Raw genomic sequence first — 18,873 nt, 5'->3', positions numbered from 1 at the left:
ACTTTACATAGACATTAGAGATGTAAAGCAGATCTGCTTGGAATACTGTAGGTCTGGATTTCTTGGACTGAATATGTGGCTAGACTAGATAAACCATACGGTCTGCTCCATATTTGTCTGATCCTATGCATCTTTATCTGTCACTGTGTTAAGTGGGAATTGCTCTCAGTGTATATAGGATTATCTACAACTTCATAGTGTAATTGCAAGTTTATTGAATGGACTTCTTGGTGTGTGCCTATAGATTTGTATACTTAAAGAATGACATCACATGGGTATTTTTTCCCCTTAACGCTGCACAGTGGATGAACTTAGAAAATGTACCTGCAGAAGGAGCAGATGAGAAGCACATATGCTTGGGGGCAGTTGGGACAGTTGTAGTTTTGTCAACTACATTCTGCCCAAGCAAAGCCAAATACATGCGCTTATAACATGCTGTAATGCAAATACTACTTTGAAACAGACATATATACACACATACAAAAACCTACGCTGATACCTAGTGTCCCTGTTCGTTCTTTTTCTGTATACTGACATGTGAATAGTTATTTGTTTTTTTAAAGAAACACCAAGAAATGCAGCTGTCTTCCGACCACCATACCTTGCCACACCCCTCCAAACAATCTGCAATGGACCTCCCTCCCTCTCGCCTTTTTCCTAGCAATCTCTCTGTACAGTGGGAAAGTCGCTGGGTAATTGGGTCCAGATTGGATATGTTTAAATATTCATGAGGCTGGCAAAGGACTGAAAGGGGGTGGTTGCCTTGATAGTGGGGGTGGGAGGTGGGGGTGGGGAGAGGGACTAGTCACTGAGAGCTGCCAGCGAACAATTCTGGGAAAGGGAAAGCGAGCGAGCGAGCGAGCGAGCAGGCGCGGGCAACAGCATGTGTGATGAGCAATAGCTGTGGACCTTACAGTTACTGCTAACTGCCCTAGTGTGTGTGTGTGTATGTGTGTGTGCATGCGTGTGTGTTTGAGTGTGTGTGTTTGAGTGTGCGTGTGTGTGTGTGTGTGTGTAAGAAGGAGGGAGGGAGAGAGAGAGAGAGGGGAGGGAGTGGAGAGGGTGGGGGAGAGATAAGAGAGAGTGAAAGAGAGAGGAGGAAAAAGGAGAGAGAAGGAAGGAACCACAAGGAAGAAGGGGACAATACAATCATGCTGTGCTGTATGAGAAGAACAAAACAGGTAGAGCTGAAGATTTTTTTATATATCTGCTGGGGAATTCCTAGGCTGTTGACTAAATGTTTCTGTATGTGTAGAATGTGTGTGTGTGTATGTGTACACACACACACACACACACACACATAGGGAAGGAGAGGTAACTGCTTCTAAGAGGCTCTTTCCTTTGCAATTCTTTAAGCATCTTTCCACCGAAGGCTCAGATCACACACCCCTCCATGAATGCAGTGGGGTGTGTGTGCACGCGTGTATGTTTTGCCTGTGGAGTCAGAAGGTGGATGGTGGGAAGGCTGTGTAATGATCAGAATTGGGGAGAAACAAGGGGAAACCCCCTCCCCCTGAAACCAACACCTGGAGAGAGGGGGAAGTGTGGGAAGAAGATGGCATTTCATAGAATGATCTATCTTGGATCTGGAGGGGGTGGATGTGTATTAGAAGAAGGAGAGAGTTGATTTTGGCTTGAACTGAAGGAGGGAGGGTACTAATTCCAATTCTGTCCATTCTCCTGAAGATATGAAATCTTGACAAAAGATATAATGAAGATTTTATATGTGAGTGTTTGCTCAGATAGATATTAAAGGGCATATAGAGATTTTGAATGATGGGTGTTTCCCCATCTTCCCTTGTAAGATAATGTAAATGAGAAGAGAGTTACTATTATCTTTTATTTTCTTTTTCTGTTAAAGATGACAGTATTTTCCTAAGCTGAAAATACATTAGCTGCTAGGAGCGATTGTGTGTAGGATGGGGAAAGGCTAAGAAGAATTGGGGTTCCCTCTTCTTCAAACATTTACATACCAGAAGCACTTGGACAACTGTGCACAATCTGGTAAAGAGACAGAGGACCACGCCTCTGTTAGGTCTTAGCTCTGATGGGATGGGAAAGATGGAATAGAATTAACTTGGTGGAAACCCAATTTCTCTTTTATTGGTCCCATGTAATTTATTTTAATGGCAGGATAGGTGGGTCATGAAGAGGTTGGGAAGGCATCTTGCACCTGGCCATTAAACAAGGGTGAGCCAGAATAAAAATGGGGGAAAAATACCCTCAGATCGTTCTGTTCTTCTGCCAGTACACTTATCATGCCAAACTCTTTCTCCTGAGAATGATCAATTTACTCAAAATCCTGCTTTAGGTAGAATAATATGGATTTATCTCATTCCACATGGATTTATTGAAACCATAAAGGATTTTTGGCCTTTTCATATCTGTAAAAAGGCTTTAGTGTATGTTTCTTAAAGAGAAATTCAATATACTTTACTCTTTCAGAAATTGATATTGCCTAATGCAGTATTCTAATGATGAAGAAAAATAAGATGATCCTGTAAAGATCTTGGTTGAAATCAATACCCTAGATATATTTGATCCAAAGATGTAAAATATATTTCTGAAGCAGCATATTGTTGGAAAGGTAGTCTGGTAAACCACAAGGGTGGGGCTGATGAGAGGAACTCCCCCTTGCAATAGGATTATTATTCTCCATGTTTGAGACTTCAGTTGGTGATGCATTTAGTAAAACCTGAAATAATATGGACATAGGACATGGATTAGGGAGAAGATCTTGGAATGAAAAAAAGGGAGGAGGAGGTAGAAGGCAGACAGAAGGACAAACTAACAGTGAATGGTGAACCTTAGCAACTGTTCAAATAAGGTAGGATCCTTTGAAGGTTTTGGAAATGGCAGGCAGTAAAAGCCATGTCCATCATCTCAAAGCTGAGCTACAAAAGATGTGGGGAAAACCTTATCCATCTCTTGCCTTAGAAGCTTATACTCTTTTTGATTTTTGTTTCCTATTTTTTCCTGATTTTACATGGGTATATAAATCTGTGGCAAAGAGGCTGCTAAATCACCAAACCAGAATCACGAGCACAATCAAAAGGCAAACCTCTTCATACAGCCTTTATATGACATATTTTCAGAGATATGGTCAGAAATTCTATAGATATAAATATACTTATCAATATACAAGTCAACATACTTTTTGCAGACACAAAGAGACACACCCAGGCATATATATTCTGGAATACATATTTATAACTGCATATAGAAGTGCAACTTCTACTTTGACACACCCACCTACACATGTATCCCCAGTCCTACACTCTGAGTCGTATTGTATTTTACACACACATAAGCCAATTACACTTACCCCCTCCCAAAAATATGGCTACACAAAAAGTTTTAAACCATTCCATAAAATCCCCAGTTGAAAAAGGGCAGACCCCCTCCCCTATGGTTGACCCTTTTTTCCCTTTTCTATACAGCCATTCAGAAAAGGAAAGCTAAATAACAGTGATGCTATCAAATTACTATGATAGGAAGTGGGTGTTTCTAAATCACAGGGAGGTCTCTTTGCTACCTAGGGAATCCCTTCCTGAATGATTGTATGCAAAAGGCAAGTAACAGAAATTGTACTAATCCTATAGGTGCCTGTTTGCATTTGTCCATAGTCATTATATGTTTGTCAGCTACACTGCATCCTAGAAAGATAGATTTACAATATAAATAAAATTAATTCTACAACATTATTGGGTTTTATCATATATTTCATCTGTCCCAGCCAGTATCTGTAGGTTGTAGTGGAACTACACATTGTAGCCTGCTGACCTTACAGTGGCGCTAGCCTGATTTTTAGCACACCCCTTATGGCTTTCAAAACACATTCTTAAAATGTTGATAGGTACTGCAGATGCCAAACAGGAGGGTAGAGTTGGAACAATTGTAATCGTGCAGCCGTGAAGCTGATACCATCCTCTGTATTTGGAAGATAGACATTGACTAGATATGCTTCTCCATGAAGCAGTATCTCCTGTATAAATGCACCTCCTGTATGCATGTTTGTTTGTATACAGGAGATAAATAGGTGAGTGCTCAATAGTGGACTGGATGGGTGATTAAATGGGAATCAGCATTTCCCACTTGTAACTGAACTGATTCTTATCTTACTTAATATATTCCTGATTTCAGCACACTAATGCTTGAGAGAAAAGAGAGGTTTGAACCCTGCCACACCCATGAAATCAAATGAAGGGAGGGGTGGAAGGAAGAGGTGGAAGGAGAAAGCCTGCATTTCTTTCCTCTTCCACATGAGCAGAAAGGATAAGCAAGACTCTATCATCTCTATCTCTCATCTCTATCTATCTATCTATCTATCTATCTATCTATCTATCTATCTATCTATCTATCTATCTATCTATCTATCTGCCATTTAATGCAACTGGAGAGGAAACAAATGTTAGGGGACTGCTGCTGTAATTATAGCCAGATAGTACACTGCCTATTAACACTAGAAATGCAGAAATAAAGACAGACAGGAGGATGGGAAGAAAAAACAGAGTAAACCCTGAGAGGAGGTTTTATTGTTTTAGGCTGTTGCAAGTCTCATTTTAAAACAACTTAATTCTACCTCATACTGCAGAGATTGCAAACTCTTGGGGGTATCGTTTTTATACCGTTAAATGCTGAAGCAGAGAGAAAATCAAGGGAGGAGCTGAAACATTTTTCTTTCTTGGTGGTAGAATGGGTTGGAAGAAGGAAGCAAACACCTGATTATTATAGTGAAATATAAATATGTTATATAGTAATAAAGCAATAGAACTGACTCAATTTGTATTCACCATAGATTATAATTAAACTAAGGTAAGAATGCTATGTGACTTTTCACAACTTTTTAATTTCAGCATGTGTTTTTCATGGTTAAGGATTTGGCAGATTATACAGTATGTTCCTTTTTGCCTGTTGTCTTTAAAGACTTCGAATAGAAATGCCAACTCTTGATCCTCCCTTTCTCTCTCTCCCCTTGAAATTTTCTGAACTACTTGGTTATTATAGAAATTGATTTTTCATAAATCACTTACTATAACCCATCTCTCACTGCATGTATGAACATCCCAGGAGGCTTAATTGAATGTAGTTCTTCCATAATGTAAAAAGCAACAAAGATGATTAGTAGAATATGTCATTATTTTCTTGTGAGTACAACTTTTCTATCAATATTCATTCTATAATAGCACTCACAAGAGGTTTTGAGTTTCTGATAAAAGATTCGAAACCATTTGTAGGTGTGTGTGTGTGTGTGTGTGTGTGTGTATGTGGGCATACATACAATCTTCTACTGTAAACTCAACAAGTATTTGTGTGTGCAAAAGAAAGCAATTCTTCAAATGGAGTTACAAATATACATTATTCTCAGATGCTGGGAAAATTCCCCAAATCATTCATTCTTAAAGAAAGTATGTGTCAGACCCATATAGAAAAGATTGCATAACCTACAGCTGTCCTTCAGTGCAAGGATGAGATGATGTGATTTTCCCAAAGGCAGCGTTCACAGATTATGAGTTTAGTTTACATTACCTTGGCTGCAGATATACTGCATTTTTTTCAAAACAGTTCTGTAAAACGAGAATACATATCATCTTGTTTTGCTGTGATTAGGGTATAAAACATCCCTTGCTGCAGGGAACAGGAGTATGCTGACAGACAGGTTTTGTCTCTCATATGGATGCTCTGCCTGCATGTTGAAGATGGTGGATGGCTGCAAGGCTTTGCATCTCTTTTTCATGAAATTCTATGCATATAGAAATAATTGCTTGCATAAATATAATCTGCAAGTTCCAAACATCTCACTCTGCAAGCCTGGGTAATCTCTTACTGCTATTAAAACCAAATCCCAAATACATTTTGGGCAATGACCTGGAGGCATGCATTATTGCAAGGCTTAATGCATGCCTTATAAAACACAAACAAACCCACATGAATTAGGAGTTTGTCACTTGCACGTTTTTCCCCTTCCTGAGAAGTAGTCTGTATCAGTTGAGAGTTTGGGACATCCTTTGAATGGATTAAAAAATCAACAGGATATCCAGTTTTTCAAAGAAGGATATTGGATTGTCCATCAGCTAGCTGCCTTCTGCCTCATTCTTGCAGATGGCTGTCTTTAGGAAACCATAATAAATAAAACTTTCATAATTATGAGCAGTGACAGTGAATAAATATTGTAGGTCACTTGATCAGTATTTTAGAATGAAGAAGTACATCAGTGCTTTGGAGCTTATGAAGTTACATACATCATGTAACTTTAGTGTTACGGGTGGGAGAGAGAACTACCAGGGACTGCCAACTTGTTGGGTTCAGCATTGTATGAGGAAACATCATAACATTCAGTTCATGTGAGCAGCATTTTTACTTACTAAGTGTGTAGCAAAAGGTACAGGTCCTCAAGTCAAAGTGCCTAATAACCAAAGCCAACTATTTTGACTTACAAAGAGAAAATCTCATGACTATTTTTCCCTATTTCCGTCAGAACAATTATTTATTTATTAATAAATATTAATATGTATCCATAACTAAACAGCTAATGAATAAACTGATACCTGGTGCAACTGCTTTACTGACCTAACCTGGAGGGACAATCTTGATGGGATGTATGGCACTAGTGTTGAAAGTAACTATGAAGTCTGCTGGGTAGCTCATAAAAAGTAGCTTTTACATATCTTAACTGCTTTACAGCACTATAATATTATATAATACAATACTACTGAAAATACTATATAATACAAATTTACAACTCCTTATACTGAAAAAGTACTTGCAGAGTTTATCAAAATATTTTAAATGTTCTTAGCAGGTTTTTTTTTTTTAACTTTTCATCATGTTTCTGTAAAACTTTCAGTGTTTTTGAGGTGCTATTTTGCTTGTTTAAACAATGAAAAGAACACATGTTGTGCAGTCCTGTCCTTTGAAGAGTAAGATGTGTGTTTTGAAGAATAAGACGTGTGTCCACCATAGCCTTTACTGCAAAATAATCACAGGCCTGAGTGTTAGCCTTGCTTATGTGATTAAGGGGCTTCTACACCAGCTGGCCATGCACTATAAGCAATACAAGGAAAAAGTTTCTATGCAGCTGTCCACACTCATGTGGATGAAGAGGGACTGAAGAAAACAAAAATAAAGGCTAAAAAGGCTCCCCAAGCAGCAGGCACCTTTGAATGGTCTCAGATAGATCAAAGTTATGAGAAAAAAAGCCAAAGCTATGCAGGTCAGTACAGGGAGCCATAAGAAAGATGGATGCATATGAAAGTCAAAATTCAAACTGGTTATAGGACACCAATGGACACTTTTTTGCCTACACAAAAAAAGTTCAGAGTTCTCTGAGTTCAAAGAAAAGTTCTTTGAAAAAAAAATCTCTCTCTCTCTTATATACACACACACGCATTGCAAATGGAAAATAAGACTCCTTTGGCTTTTTTCAAGCTCTTTTTACTCTCTCCTCAGAAAATGATTTCTCTAATTAATTTTGGACTAAAATTTCCACAAATCTCTAAAATAGTGAAATTATAATATGAAGAAATGAATTCATTTCTAGTTTACCAAAGTATTTTCCCTAGGATGTTCCTCCTATATTTTGCACATTATTGAAGCGTGTGGGATCTTTCCTGAAGTGTAATCTCAGGGGGTGATGATCTTCAGATGAATGATGCAACTAGGGTCAATTCGGGTAGATCCTCCCTCCTGCTTTAGTACTGGGCAAATGGGAATGGTCCACCTGCTTGCGTCATCCACAGGTAATTCTCAGCCACCTAGAAGCACATTCCTTCCAATTACTGGGATGTGTGAAGGGTCCAAAGTGCATAACTGATCTTCAGAACTCCTTTCAAGTTAGAAATGCAGCTATGAATTATGTGAAGATATTCAGTACATGCTTGCTGTTACTGAATCACATCTCTTTAACCTTATAATGCTAGATATTGAGAACGAATGAGCTCTCCATTTGTACGCTGTATTTTTACACTGATGAAGAGAGGATACTGTGCTATAACAAGCATGTAAAGATAGCAAAATGCTTATTCCAGTACTACATTCACCTGTTGGATTTCCACTGAGTTTATTTTTCCATTCATGTAATTCTTTCTTTCTATGATCCTGAAATAACACTTGGAATTCTAAGTTATTAATTTACTTAACATTTGTATAACTATTCACAGTTCTCAGATGCTGGGTCACATTAGTTTTCATCGAGAGTCTATGAAGGAAAAAAGCCCACAAAATGTTGTTATTCAGTAATGTACAAAAACATTAATTACTAGACGTAACTCAAGTCAATCAAGAGGCATCCTTGCTTTATGCAGTGAAAAAATAAACAAGCAAAAGCTACTGACAGTGCATGTGTGTGTGTGTGTGTGTGCACGTGTGCATTTTGGGGACTACGTTAAAAAGAAAAGGAAAAAGCAGAGAGGATGAGCTTGTAAAAGAAGAGCTGGGCCTTCGATTTTATATGAGTCATTCAGATCAGAGAATAAGTAAAACTTGTTTAGCAAAGTTTATTTGTTTTTGATAAAATATAATTGTTCTTTACAGTTAAGCTGTGCTAATTTATTGCAGCAGCAGCAGCAAAGACAACAAAGGGTCCCCTGGCATAAAAGATTAACAAATGTACTATGGCATCATCCTGTCTTTAATAGCTTTATATGATTGATTGATTGATTCCATGAATCTTTTGCAGTCTTGGATAAAGGCTATCAGATTTATTCAAACTTGAATAGTAGTAGTCTTTGTCGTTTGAGGAATATTGTACATGAAAAGTGAGAATCAGCGCTGCCCTGACTTGTATTTGCAATTATATGGACTTTTATGCCAAGTCACATACCAGTTTCAATATCCCATTGATCCATGCATGTGGGTGTGAAGATGGATGTATGTAGGATGGAGGCGGGGGGGAAGAGTTTGCGTTATTAGGCAGCACCTATTTTGCCTTGTGGAAATTGATATGTGGATGATAAAGAGTTCTTGGTACACTTTTTCTCTTTATTTCCTGCACCAGGTTTACAGGGTAATTTTTATGTTGTTAGGACTTTTTCTTAGATGTTGTCTACCTCTTGCTATTATACAGACAACTCATCCAAATTCACAGTAATGCAGCTTTCCATTAAGGAAATATACTCATTTGCTTATGTGGAAAAATAACATTAGGGAAAATATTGATGTACTTGTCCTTTGTGCAATAAAGGTGCTATTCTTTTAAAGAAAATGAGTAGCACCATGTCCTCCTACACTTCATTTGGTCTTGGATGTTCATCTGTTCTGCTTCCTCTTTTTAAAATGCATGTGATTCATGTTTTAGATTACCAGTCTCCTCTACAAATCTTTCCAATCGTTCACAATGTTCATTTGTTTTTATCCTGGACTTTTCCTTCCTTTGGTCCATTTTCAGACTGCTTTCTTAAACAATTCATTTGTATTCTTTGCACTAAACCTATGCACAAGATGCATCCATTTCTGCCTACAGATTTAGAGGTACATCATGTCATCTGCTGGAGGTACTGCGGAGATCAGAAAGCATGTTCCAAACAGGTGCACATTGTAATCTCTGAGAGGTGAAGCTGGATGTGAATTGAGATTTATATTACTATTGAATTCCTTGATTGAGCCTAGCGTCCTCTTTCAAATCTGAGCATAAAGTAATGGCATCGTCCATCACCTGCTATTAATCTTCAACACCTGATAGAGAGTTGCAGTCTTAGAAGATGGTGGTGTAATTTGAATGCTATGGCTATCACTTGACCTATTCCCTATAAAGTTACTTTATCTGTTGAAAGCAAAAATGTCCTGTGAAAATGAGTTTTGCAGTTAATTATAGGTTGTGTGGAGAAGTCATTCCTTTTGTTTGTCTTACATGTAATAAGAGTGATCTGGGATCTTTTTAAAGATTATTCCACTTTATTTACTCGTCACACTGATCATGTTTTCCTACAAAAACTACTTAGCTTTTTCTTAGTCGTCCTTTTTTCCACTAAGCCTATGCAGCCTTGTGTTTCCAAAAAATGTATTTGCTTTTTAAAAATACCATTGTCAGAGCACAGGTTTTTTTTCCTAGATAAGATAACCATAATTGCAAGACTGCTCTGAATCAGGATCCAGAGTCTGATTGCTTTATTTTTAAGTTCCTTTCCTAATAATTTCCATTATGTCCCCCCCCCCGCCCCAATTAGAAATAGCTGACCTAATCACATCAGACCATCCAGATTCAGTGAAGGCTTTTAAGCCCTTCTTGTAATGTCTAGGCATGACCCATGATTGAATCAATACTTCCTCTTCATAGGGATTTATGGGAGCGGTAGTGGCTGGGTCGGAGGAGCGTAGACATAGCTGAAGCCACAGCATCATTACAGTGCGGCCAAGAAAGAGAGATCATGATTACCAGGATATTCTAGGTTTAGTTCTCACAATAAGAAAAGCCATCCTTTGGGCCTGCAGTTTGAAAAAGCAAGCTGAGAAATGTGACTTATTGATAATCGTGAGCACAAAAAAGGGTGTTTGTTCTGAGGGAAACAGAGATGTACAGATGTAAGAACTTTTTCTCTGTTTCATCATCAAGCTCAGGAGGGACAAAGTGAGGCCACTGACATGGGAACACAAAAGCACATATTTAAGAATGTGGAAAAAAAGCAACATTTACAACTTCATAAAATTTTAAAGTTGACAGAAAAATAGCAATTTATATTTGTAGTTCTTAATCAGATGAAATGGTAGTTGGTGGCCATGTCAGGAAACCGCTCATTACACAGACAGGGGCTCACATGGACTGTACTTCTGCTGTTGCAGCTATTACAGAAGTGAGCCATCTCTACTTTCCTCAGAGAAAAGGACAGAAGCAGCAATAGCCTTCAGCTCATCCATTCTGCACATACCTAGAAATAAATATTTTAAATGAACATGAATAGCAGTTGATTAAGGACACCTCCATGACTGCTTCAGCATTTCTCCTTCATGATTTCATAAGTCCCCTAAGGCTAAAGGGGACCTAATTATGCACAAATATGGCAGCTAGGCAAGTTTTTGATTCCCAGTGCCCTGCTTAGGTGCCTTATACTGTATTGCTGTGTTATTTGAACCAGAAGAAACAGAAAATGGAGCATGCCTGAAGTTTTCCGTGCATGAGCAACCTCATTACACAGGTACAGACTGAATCTTCAGCAGAGGTCTATCTAGCGCCTAGCATTCATTTCTGTCCCCACAGTGGCCAATTAGATATCTGAAGGAAGCTAGGAAATATAATATTGGAGGCTAAGTAATAGGCTAAGGAAGGTTGCTCCATATTACATGACTTCCTAAACTGGCCTTTAGCCAGTTTCATTGAATATAATACAAAATATCTTGAAATATTTGTGTTATATTTTATAATACAGAGCACAATTGCTGTTGAATGGCAATTTGAGGCTAAATGTATATAACAAAATGGCAGGTGACAATCTATTTCTTCAGATGTTGAGTTGGAGATGGGAAATACAAGGTGGAATAAATCAAATATATAGCTGAGAACAAAATCTGAAACTTTATAATGCAGATATAGTTCACATATATTGCAGAATATTGATAATGTGCAAAGAAAGCATTATGTTAAACTGAATATAAGTGCAAGCCAATATCTCTAGTGCCTGTTCAACTATAACAGGTTCTGCATATCCATACAGGATTACTTTCCTAAGAAAAATCTGAAACACTGGGACCAGGTAGATTAAAATGAACATCCATTGCTTCTTGTTATTCTTGCTTTCCGTATTTAATTTGTGACTAAATTCTGAATGTATTAAAACAGGTATGGACAATTTTTTTGCATCCAGGAACCAGAGTTTCTTAATTTTTGTTTTTGGCAGCTGGGGTTTTCATAGGGACAGGCTCTGAATGCGCATTGTGGTGGACAGCCTTTTTTTTTTTTCTTTAAATAGAACAAGTAGCCTATAGAGAGTTTAACATTTTCTATTTTACTTGTTTGCCAAACACCTGCATAAAACTATGATGCCACATTTTAATAGGGTGATCTTGCTGGACGGTGGAGGATTCATTCAACAGAAGGTTGGATTGCACAGCCTAGGACAGGCTACACTCTAAAATCTGACTGAAAAGCAAGTATCAGGTTGACTCCTTTACTCTTATTGCCACCATTTTTTATAAATAAAAACTAATCTCAGCTGTATAAGTTACTTGATTTATGCATCTGTATTAATCAGAGGTGCCCACACAGTATGGTAAAAAATGTCAAGATGGTGGTCTCTGCTGTGTGATTGAAGTTCTGTTGATTTTTTAATGTGAGTCTCCCTTTTCTTAGAGCTCTAGCTTGCAAGTGCCTAACTAGGACAGAAGGGCTGCAACTGGTTTCCAGAATTTCAGCTGCATGGAGTAGTTCTGAAGAGAATTGTCTCCAGTTGACCTTTGTGTCAGCCACAAACTAAGAGGGTTGCAGTTGGACCAAACCCTATATCAGAACTAGTTTCACAAAGTCTACTCCAGCACTGTTTCAGCTAGGAACTATTTATTTATTTACTATTTATATGCTTCTCTAATCCAAACAGAGGTCTAAGCAGCTTGCAAAACAATAAGACAATAAAGTAAAAACAGTGGTAAATCAGAAATCAAAGCAAAACAGCAGCACCCCTATGAACAACCAACAGCTAGTATCTTGATAAAAATAATTATATTTTTAGTAGGAGGAATTTCCTTTAGATTCAAATTATGGAAGCTCCTTCTGCTAGATAACAGAATAGCAGTAAGTAGCAGCAGGAAACAACAATTCTTATCCTATACTTATTCAAGTGAAGCAATCAGACAGTGGGTGTGTATCCCACTTGCCCTCAGAGCTTCAGGTATATCCATGTCCAGGTGCCTTCTGCTAGTCACCAGATGGTCCAATCATACTTCAGCCAAGAAAAGGCTCAGATCCCATGTTACTCAGTTGTAAGCATCTGTAAGAGCTCCATCCCTCCCTTCCAGCTTAATATTAGGAATACAATACAATATTTCAGTGGGTGGGGTGTCAGGCTGCTCAGAACACAAGAAATGTGGGGGTAAACTATGGGGACAATGCTGCTGTATGACTAATAAAGATTTTATTAATCTTTTGAAAAAATAGAGAGGTAGTTTTGGTTGTTTATTAGATAAGTTTAGGAAAAACTTTAAGTAAAGATGAATACTTAAACAACAGGTTGTTGAGAGTCATACAGCATGCAAGTTTCAGAAATTATCTTATTTCAAAAACTTCCATTGCTGAAAATTGTTTCAACTGAAGAGAGCCTAATATTCCTCTATGAACATTATGATGGTTATTAATATTCCTAAACTATCAAATGTTTTTTAATTAGAATACTATAATAGTAGTATGAGCAAAATACTACTGCTCATGAGCAGTAATATGAACAGAACTCCCATATTCAGAGGCATGCATTTCTTCACAGGCATATTGCTTCTTCACAAACCATTCACCCCCTTTTACTGTGTTGTTTCCTTTGAACAAATAGTATCTGATCAGTTTGATGTTTCAATCACATTCCAAATTGAGCAGGTTTACATGATGCAAACCAGATTAGTTCATCCAGTTTTTTACTTTTACACTGTGCATTGGTCTTCTGTACTGCCTTGTGTTGAGGGTTTCTGAGTACTCTTTCCCGTCTCATGCCTCCTCCATTACCATATGCAACTATGTTTCTAATACCTAGCAGTCCATGGCTTTGTCTCCTTCTTCCTTATGTTTTAATTTAAAATCCTCCTGATAAGATTCATAAGTCTTTTTCCAAATACCATTTTTCCTGCCCTTCTGAGGCACAGACCATTCTTGCCTAGGAGTCCTTTATATCAGTGGGTAGGTCATGTCTAGGAATCCAATTTTTTCTTGATGATACCATCTTCCTAGCCAGTTGTTCATTTCCATGATCTTGTTTTCCTTTCTTGATCGTTGACCATTAGTATATAAATGGATAAGTAAGAAAGAGTAGCGTTCTGTTTGATGAGCTTTGGTAATCTTTATACCGTACCCTGGATATGTGCACCTGGAACCCAGCACACTTCTCATGATACTTTATCTGACCTGCACATAGCTGCTTTTGTCTCCCACTATCACCACTTTTTTACTCCTTGGTAGAGCTTTTGTTGACCCCTCTGGAGTTGAGAATCTTATTCTGGAGTGGTTAGGATGCTAGAACTACCTGAGGTGATTGAAGTTGCTTTTCACACCAAAATTTCAAATCAGCTGAGCTCCAGTGGTGATGAACTTCCTCCAGTTTATTCATTCTTTATGGTTAAACATCTCCAAGAACTCACTATTGTCAATGGAGTGCCATCTTCCTCTTTGTGGCCCCTCTCTTGTCTCCTGTGTTTCTGGCAACTTCCTTTTCCTTGTTTTCCTTAGAAGTCTAATTCTGCTGAATGTAGTGATACTTGTATGATGCCTACATGCTGTTCTCCTTCCCAAATGAGTTTTAAAGAAAAAAGGCATCCAATCTTTTCACCTTCTCTTCTAGCAAGGAGACAGTAAGATAGAATTAGTTTATTCTTCTGGTAAAAAGGCAAATACAGCAAAACCAAATGAACAGCAAGACCCTGGAGCTAAGAATATAAAGAATGGAAAAAAATCTGAGAGCCAGGTGGCATACAAGTTTAATAACAACAACAGCAGCAGCAACTGGGGGAAAGAGCAGGAGAGTGGAAGAAATATGGGTAGTGCATGACCATGCCTGAAATGCTACTTTATCTCCACCCAGCCTCAGAAAGTCTAGAATAATATATCTCTTGAGGGGGTTAGAGCAGTTCAAGATGCTACAGTAGTTCTATAGAAAATAGTAACAAGAGATACAACTTTGTTACACACAAGGTCTAAGGGCACATAGAGGGAATTTCTTCTGAAAAGGAGCGGTTACTCTCTTTGTTCTTCTCTTGTGCAGGGTATACACCTCAGGAACCTTCACTGTGTGCCCAGGGCCATAAGAAAAAGAAATCTTTAGCTTAGCAGTAAAGGCCATCTTGGAAGTTTAGTGGCTAAATGAAAAACAAGGGTGCGGCTCTCCACAAGGAAATTTAGAGGAAATCTCCAGAAAAGGGGTGCAGAAATGGGTTTAGATAAGGTAGCTCTGGTTGTGCTGTGGTTTAAGTATATACATTTTTTAAATATATAGGACACTTTTTTCAGTTTTATTGTTGCTAAACCAATTTGCAGCAGGGAATTATTAAATCTCTGCGTTCTGTCCACTGTGGCTCCAATCCATATGGATCTCACATAGTTTTGAGTAAAATAAAAGCAAAGAGGCCAATCGTATAATATTGTAGGTATTTCAGTCCTCAGATGCCAAAGAAGCTATCACATTATTGGAAGATAAAGTGTTTCCCTATAATGAAAAAGAGAACTGTGTTTCTCTATAATAAAAATAAATTTTAGTCAGGGATAGTGCCATCCTATTTCTTCAGTTATATTCAAAATTATGTTTTTAATGCCCATTGGGATTAATGTTTATCAGAATGTGGAAGTTGTTATCGATTCAGTCAGCTTTAAATAATTTCCTGTTGTTACTACTAAAATTCTGATTCTATTCATGTGGCAATTTCTTTCTGATCTGATTTTCATTGCTTTCTGCTCCCTTTTTGTAGTCTGCTCTCTACACACATGTTTATTCTGACCAAGTTACCAACATGCCTAATTATCCTCATTATAAGCATCCTGTGTTTCATTAGCTCCTTCTGCTACAGTGACTGTTCATTCATTTCTGTAGAGCAAATGTGGCTTCATTGATCAAAATCAGATTTCTGATAACAGATGGAAAGGAGGAGGTATAATCAGAACAGAAAGGTTATAAATTCTAGTGCACAATATGATTAACATGAGGGCACGTGGCTTCAGCAGAATCCTTAGCCAGTAAAGGCCATTCTATCAAGAATGTATAGTGGTTGCAATCTAAACATTTCCATGAAGCAAAAAATTGGGGAAGGCTAGTGTATGATAAGAAAACAGAAAAGCCTTCAGCAGTTCACTAGGATTGAACATAACAAAAGCCCATGTGGATAAAATCAACAAAGGTCTCTCTAGTGGAGGAAATGCTCCTTATATTGACACGACACAAAATTGGGTGAGATTACTAATAACCTAGAAGACAGGCTGTAGAAGTGGGTTGAAACTAACAGAATAGAAACATGTGTAAAGGCCTTTGTTTCATTTGGGAAATAAAAAGTCAAATGTATAAGTATAGGATATGGGGATACCTGACTTGGTAATATACTTGTGAAAAAGATCTTAGAATATTAGCCTAGTCAGCAAGGTAATATGGCTGCAAAAAAGATAAGCACAGTTTAAGGCTGCATCAGCTGAAAAATAGTTTTCAAGTCACAGAAAGTAGTAATTCCTATTAGATTTATAAAGGCCACCCCACTTTGGAATTTGGACAGCATACAATTAAATGTAATTCAATACTAAAAATCAGACCACATAACATCACATACAGCTAAATAAAACAGGGAGAACAACATATAATAAGCAAGCCAGATTACATCCTGAAGGGGTAAAATGGCAATATTTCCCTGAGCTTGGGGAAAAAAACAGGTGCTTAAAGATCGTTTAAAGATTTGTAGAGGCAGAGCAGGGAAGTCAGTATGGAGGGAAGGAACTGCAACAGAGGAGGCACACTTCTAGGTCCCATCAAATGACACTGCTTAAAAGAAAGGAAATGAAGCATGCCTGGTATTTCAAATATTATGGGGCAGGCAGAAATGATGGGATAGAGGTGGTCCCCAGATAGTCAGGCTGTATACCATCAAGAGTTTTATAGGTGATAACCAGCACCTTGAATTGCACCTGGAAGCTTACTGGTAACCAGTGCAGCGTGTGGAGCAGAAGTGTTATATGAACCTATGAAGTGCACCTATAACTGCTTGCAGCTGTAGTTTATGAGTGGTCTTCAAGAGCAGCCCCATGTAGTGCTCTTTGCAATAGTCCACACATGAAGACTGCTTTGGTTGGACCCATTCTCAAGAACTTGTTCTGGACACCACACTTTAGGAAGGATTCATGGAAGGATTCACAGAAGAGCAATGAAGATGATCAGAGGGCCGTAAATTAAACTTTATAAAGAGAGTTTGATGGCGTTTGGCATGTTTAACCTTGAGAAGACAAGACTGGGGGAAAATATTATAGCGCTCTGCAAATACTGAAAAGGCTACCATACAGAAGAAAGGCAAGATGTGTTCTGTTTTTTCAGAGAGCAGGACAATTAAATCTGAAGCAATGGATTCAATTTACACAGAAGCACATTCCGGCTGAATGTTAGAAAGACTTTCTAACAATAAAAACACTTAATCAGTGGAGCTAGTTGTCCAGAGAGATGGTAGGTTCCCTTTCAGGTGGAGGCTAAATAGTATCCATTTTGGGTTCTATAATTTGGATTCCTGTGCTGGAAAGAGAGTATAGCCCCTTCCACACTTATAACTCTAGTGGGAGGCATCCTAATTCCAACAGTGTTTAGTCATATGCTTCTAGGTACTCTAAAAGCATGAAATAGAGGCAAAAATTCACCTCACCACTCCACCTCTCCAGCAATTGGTCAACTTCCTCTCAACATGGAGATTCTACAGAGCAGAGGTACATAAATCTAGAGTCACATACAGTGCCTCATTCCCCACCCCAAGGCTTTGGTGCTATTCCCAGAGCCCTTCTAAAAGTTTCCAGAAAGTTTTAATTTTTAATGTTACAGAAGGGGAAAATTATGGGAAATAATTTTATTTACTGCATTTAATGTAATGTTATTTTATTAACAGGAAATGAAACATTTTTTGTTCAGGTCTTGGTCCTGTTTAATGTCCTTTTGGAAAGCAGTCCCCAAAGCCCAAATCTTTCTGCTCTAAGACTGGCATGGATGATAGGTGTTTATTTATGTGTCCTCCATAAATTTATCTGCTTGTCTCTTAAAGCCATCTCTACATTCTTTCTAGTTCTCATTGGTTCTGATCTTAGGTCTTTAATCAAGAGACATAAGGGCTATGTTTGTAGGGCATGGAACAAGCAAAGTCCAAAATTGTGTTAATTGATACAGCCAATTAAGCTTGCGGGAATTGGTCTCAGCCCCAAGCAGACTGGGTTTGTTTGGGGTAAATTATCTTCTCCAAGTAATCCGTTTCCCCTGTGTCATATTAACTATTTCTCTGAGGGCTTTCTTTGCAAGGCCTGTGATTTAAAAAATGGCATCTCTCTAGCTGCGCTATCCTGAAGGCTATTTCCATTTCAGCCCTATAGCAGGCAAATATTAGAGGAGAAATCAAGGTGTTATTTTAATAATCATAATACTATATTAAATGTATATGCCACCCAACTCTCAGTAACTCTTTTTTGTACCCCATCAGATACCGAAAATATACTTCCTACCTTAGATACCTTTAATAGAGTGTGTAGTTTTGAAGAATAAATCATATAAATTGACTTTTTAAAAAGTTTTTTCTTCACTGTAGGGTATTCATGTGTGCTACATGATAGCCCTAAACACCATCATTCAAACATCTGATGTGTGGACTCTTTAAAGGAAGTCTCTCTAATGAATGGGTTAGTATGAATAGCCTGACCACTTAATGTTTGCAGAACATTAGCTTGTCCCAATTTCTAATGTTAGGGAGGATTAAAAAAAAATGTTTCTTTTAATGTGTATAATGTGTTCATGTTTACCACATATCCCTTTAATAGGTATTTTCCAAACTAAAAAAGATCTGAAGTACCTTATCCTATATTCTAAATGAAACACACCTTACTTTTCCATATATTGCCACTATATTTTCAGACCTTTTCTCTCAGTCATGTCCAATAAAACTTACTTCACTATCATTGCCAAGCCATATGTTGAGTTATTTTCACCAAAACATAATCACAATCTGTTTCCAGGTTAGTTGATATCACTTCAA

At 37.9% G+C, this 18,873-nt stretch overlaps 1 protein-coding gene across 1 annotated transcript in view; it reads left to right on the top strand.

Moving 5' to 3' along the window:
* The first annotated feature begins 853 nt into the window (after window positions 1-853).
* The window catches only part of GAP43 (growth associated protein 43), a 78,178-nt gene continuing 60,158 nt past the window's right edge, over window positions 854-18,873 (top strand). The window contains exon 1 of the mRNA XM_007433062.3: window positions 854-1,181. Coding sequence (XP_007433124.1) covers window positions 1,152-1,181 — 30 coding nt within the window. The 5' untranslated portion in view covers window positions 854-1,151. The remainder of the gene's footprint in view (window positions 1,182-18,873) is intronic.

Source organism: Python bivittatus, unplaced genomic scaffold (assembly GCF_059951505.1).
Source record: "Python bivittatus isolate LINGU-HERP-01145 unplaced genomic scaffold, Pbiv_v1 ctg000340_np1212, whole genome shotgun sequence".
Lineage (NCBI taxonomy): Eukaryota > Metazoa > Chordata > Lepidosauria > Squamata > Pythonidae > Python > Python bivittatus.
Note: the sequence above shows the minus strand (reverse complement) of the source record. Positions and strands in the feature narration are given on the sequence as shown.